This window comes from Empidonax traillii, unplaced genomic scaffold, assembly GCF_003031625.1.
Source record: "Empidonax traillii isolate 1590-97213 ecotype Southwest subspecies unplaced genomic scaffold, ASM303162v1 scaffold2634:size45629, whole genome shotgun sequence".
Lineage (NCBI taxonomy): Eukaryota > Metazoa > Chordata > Aves > Passeriformes > Tyrannidae > Empidonax > Empidonax traillii.
Window position 1 is genome coordinate 32,743 of NW_020957827.1, and position 5,000 is coordinate 37,742.

The 5,000-nt window shown below is 47.8% G+C and overlaps 1 protein-coding gene across 1 annotated transcript in view; it reads left to right on the top strand.

Annotated features, from left to right (window-relative positions):
• Nucleotides 1-560: 560 nt before the first annotated feature.
• The window catches only part of NRF1 (nuclear respiratory factor 1), a gene marked incomplete at its 3' end in the record, with an annotated part of 12,202 nt that continues 7,762 nt past the window's right edge, over nucleotides 561-5,000 (top strand). Inside the window, exons 1-2 of the mRNA XM_027910017.1 lie at nucleotides 561-790; nucleotides 2,898-3,012. Coding sequence (XP_027765818.1) covers nucleotides 568-790; nucleotides 2,898-3,012 — 338 coding nt within the window. The remainder of the gene's footprint in view (nucleotides 791-2,897; nucleotides 3,013-5,000) is intronic.

The window sequence follows — 5,000 nt, forward strand, 5'->3', positions numbered from 1 at the left end:
CAAGGGTGGTGAGGCCTTGGCAGGGGCTGCCCAGGGAGGTTTGGAGTGCCCAGGCCTGGAGGTGTCCCAGGCAGGCCTGGTCGTGGCACTCAGTGCTCTGGGCTGGAGGACAAGGTGGGCATCGGGCACTGGGAGGGCTCCATGATCTCAGAGGTCTTTTCCATCCTCAGTGACTTTGGGATTCTGTCCTGCCATCCTTGTTTGTGCCCTGAGCCATTGAGGTCAGAGGCGATTTTGTGTCCCCCTTGGGCATCTTCCCTGAAAGCTGAACCTTGGGGTGGCTCAACCAAGTCCCAGCTTTGATCAGACCCTTTAGTCCAGCTTGTGAGGGCTCTGAGATCCCTGAGGATCTTTCTCCAGCAAAGATGGGGGCCTGTGGGGGCCGGGCCGTGTCCTTTGGAGGCGTGGATTGTTCCAAGCTCTTTAAGTTCCCGGTGCAGTCGTCGTTTCCTTCTCCTGGACCCCCACGGCCACCGCTGGGGGGTGATCTCTGTCCCTCCGGGCCAAAACCCACCGGCAGGGTCCGTAATGCGGGGCTGTGGTTTCTGGCCCTGGCAGTGCCTCTTGATGGAAGAGCACGGCGTGGCGCCGGCGGAGCACATGGCGACCATCGAGGCGCACGCCGTGGCCCAGCAGGTGCAGCAGGTGCACGTGGCCACCTACACGGAGCACGGCATGCTGAGCGCCGACGAGGACTCGCCCTCCTCCCCCGAGGACACGTCCTACGACGACTCCGACATCCTCAACTCCACGGCCGCCGACGAGGTCACGGCTCACCTGGCGGCTGCAGGTGAGCCCGGGGCAGGGCAGGGGGGGGTCACAGGAGCTCCCGAGGTGCAGGAGGGACATCCCAGGTTTCTGAACCTCTTCTCCCCAGATCCAGTCCCAGCCCCAGACCTGAGCAGTGCTTTAAGTCTGGGGAATCAAGGGGTGTGGCCGAGCCTCTGTGCAGCTTTGTCCTGCAGGATTGAGACTGGCAGGTCATATATAACTAAATTAATCATCATTAATCACCATTAATATAGTCATATAATTAAATTAATGTATACAAATAATATCTATAAATATATCTTAATATAGTTATAATATAATTATATTGATGTATTATAACTATATTGTAATATATAAATAACATATCTTAACATATATCTTAATATTATTATGTAATATATAATAATTTAAATACATTATTATATAATAACATGTTACTGTATGTTATATATTACATATTACATAATTAAATTAATGTATATAAATAATATCTATAACAAATATCTTAGTATGATTATGTAATATATATAATGCTATAATATTGTATTTTATTATTATATATAGTATTCAGTTTTATATTATATTATACTTAAATATTAATATAAGTATATAAGTAATATATAATATAATAATCTATTATGTAATCACATAAATATACAGCAATATTATATAAATTAATACCATTAATTAATAATTAATATACCTATTCATTCATTAATTTATAAATTTTTATATTGTCATATATTATGTATATCCTTATGAAAATATAAAAATTTTGTATAATAATATAATTATGTAATATATATTGTATTTTATATATAATATACATTATATAATGTATTATTATATATTATCTATTATATGATATGTATAATATATATCCTATGTATGTAAATATATATGATTTATTGTGGTAATGATTAGACAAAAAATATCTTAATTAGATTAGTTTCCTACACGGTGTAGGAGCTAAAACTACAAACATAATATAATGTACAATATCAAACAATTACATTACAGCAATTCTGTTAAAGAACTTATATAAAAGCTAGCAAAAAGGAAACAATTATTAGGCAGAGGGTGACATCATCCCTCGCAATGCTCCCTGCACCTCCCAGTATGTGGAACATGGAGGAGCTGGGAATACCAGGCTGGTTTGGGCAATCCAAAAGGGTCCCTGGTAAAACTCAGCCTCAAGTCACAAAACTAAAATCCCCAGCATGTCAAAGAGCAGAATTATTTCAGGCCCATGGAGACAACAGCAAAAATAACCCGGGCCTTGCTGAGTGGGGAGCTGCCGGGTGAGGCCTCTCAGGGAGATGCCACAAAAGATCCTGGCTGAGCTGGGCTGGGACAGTATCCGGGAATCCCAGATTCCTTCCAGTGAAGCCAAATGTCCTCCACATTGGCCTTGTGGTGGATCCACCATTCCTGTAGAAAAATGCAGGGTCAAAGAGCCCCTCAGAGTTTGGAATCAGACCCTGTTGGGTGAATAAAGCTCTTGATGTGCTGGCCCAAGCCTGGGAGGTTCCACCACCCCGCTGACCATCCTGTGTCCTTGCTGATGAATTTTCCAGCCTCCCAGCCTGCAGGACTTTTTCTTTCCCCCTTCCCTTCTAGCACACAGGTTTTTCAGGCCCGGATGGTCTTCAGGGGACTGTTGTAGGGTACTTCCAGGAAGTCTGGATTTTCAGTTTCTTTCCCATTAGAACCGGTCCTTAATCCCTGGGGAAAAGCCTCAGGCTCCTGTTGAGGTGTCCAAGCAGGATTCCCAGTGTTTTACCCAGATCTCTTCTCCCAGGCCACCGGGATCTCCTCAGTTCAGCCACTTCTTTAAAGGCCTGGGGGGTTTTCAGTATGTCTGGAAAATAAAATACAGAATGATGTGTTTGTGTGGAAAACTTTAGACTGAAACAAGAGACTTTCCCTGGGCCTGGGCTGGGATCTGGGGAACGCAACCTTTTGGTGGAACCTCCGCCATGCTGGAGAGGAGAGCTCAGGAAGGACTTTGTGTCACTTGGACAGCCTTGGGACACATCCCTGGGCAGGGGGGGATACAATGGCAATGTTTGTGGCCAGTTCCCGAGCTGCCTGTGCTGATTCCCCCCTTGTGCTTGCATTTCCAGGCCCTGTTGGGATGGCAGCAGCCGCTGCCGTGGCCACGGGGAAGAAACGGAAGCGACCCCACGTCTTTGAATCCAACCCATCCATCAGGAAGAGGCAGCAGACACGTTTGCTCAGGTGAGGGTCCCACCTTCCCTCAGACACCTTTGCCCAGGTAAGGATTCCCCCCTGCCCTCAGACACCTCGGGCTGCATCCTTGATTCACCTCCACGTTGGTCAGTCCAGAGGTTACAGAAATTGGAGATCTTTTTTTTTGGTGGTATCTTTCTAGAACCCAAGAGCTGTGTTTCAGTTTGCAGACATGGGTTACATCCCAGCCCTGCTCCTCTTTGAAGTGATTTTATGATCACTGACGTGGCCCTGCTGGCGGATCCACCGTTGTGTTTTAACCCTGGTCACCAGTGGAATGTGTCACAGTATAACAGGGCCTTGAAGTGGCTTTAGAATCATGGAATATCCTGAGCTGGAAGGGACCCACAGGGATCATTCATCCAAACATTGGCCCTGCACAGGCACCCCAGCAATCCCACCCTGTCCCTGGGAGTGTTGTCCTAAAACTCCTGGATCTCTGGGGGCAGTGCCCTGGGGAGCCTGTTCAGTGCCAACCACCCTCTGGGGGAAGAACCTTGTCCTGAGATCCTGCCTGGCACAGCTCCAGCCCTTCCCTGGGTCCTGTCCCTGCTCACACAGGAAAGAAGTCGGTTTTTAACAGTACTCTTACATTGTCTGGCCTGAGAACCTGGAGCTCCATCCACATGCCAGCTCTGCAGGGCCAGAAAGAACTGACCTACCTCACAAAAAAAGTCTTTTTTTGCACGAGGAAACGATTCTGGGAACAAATTCAGTGTGCGTTTATCCAAATTTCCTTTGCCAGCGGACAAGCTCCCCGCTGAAGGCTCCCCCGGCCTGTAGAGCACAGTTCTGGGGGAGAACTCTCAAAGGGGGGTGCCTGACCGAGCTGAAACACTTGTTTTGGGGGGCTTTGTGAACTTGCTGTGCAGCCAGCAGAGCCCTGCAGGTGCTGCACTGCGGGTGCTCTGAGGCTCTTTGCCCACCTGGGGGCCTCCGAGCAGCACCGCAGGGACTGCCCAGGCTGTGGAAACACCACCTGCAGTTCCATCCTCTGGAAACACTGAGAAATATTGCCTGGCACCATCTTCCAGGGTTTGCAACGGAGCAGGTTTTGCTTTTTATGCTGGTTTGGATTGAATTGGGCAAGGGTTAGTGTTAAATAATATTCCTGGGGAGAGAAATCCCTTCCTTTTAGAGCCCCACTCTGGTTTTTCCCTCCCTCCCTCCCTCTCCCCAACTCTGCTGACTCACCCACATTTCTGAAGCACAAATTCTTTTCTCCCTTCGAAATATGAACATTATATTTTAAAAGAAACTCATCCATGAAGGGATTATTTCTCCTCCCTTCACAAAACTGCATCTTTTTTTTTTTTTTTTTTTTTCGCACTCTGATCAGTTTATCGTGTTCCTGCTTGACATTCAGCCCCCTGGGAATCAAGTGGGAAGTTAAATCTCCTCATTCTGGGATCTCTGAGTAGCTGCTGGTGGTGCTGGTGCTTTTTGGCAGGTTCTGGGGTGACCTGGTCACCCCAGAACCTGCCAAAGAGCACCAGCACCACGAGCTGTCACTTGGTGGAGAGCTCAGGTTTCTGAGGGAAATGCTACTTCCCTCTTGCTGCAGGACTTTCTGGCAGCATTTCTGCCACGTTCTCTTGCACTGCTCAAAAACGAGGAAGAGGCAGAAAGTACCTGATGGAACATTTTCTTCCCACAGAGGGATCATTCCAGAGGGACTTGCCGAGCTGTGTGGACACCTGGGTTTCCCGAGCTGAGCTGTTGCAATATTTCTGCTTCTTGCCTGTCCTGCAGCTTGACTTCTTACAGTTCTGGCTTGGGCAGGACTTTGGCACCGGAGAACTGCACTGTTGTGATGTGGATGTAGAATAACCTGTGTTTGCAGCTTTCTTGTGTTGAATCCCTCAGGTGATTCGACACACTCCAGGTTTTGTGTTGCTGAGCCAGAGCAGTGCAGCCTCTTCGTGCCCCAGCTTTGTGCAGCCTCTTGCTGCCCCAGCTTTGCTGCTCTGCTGATT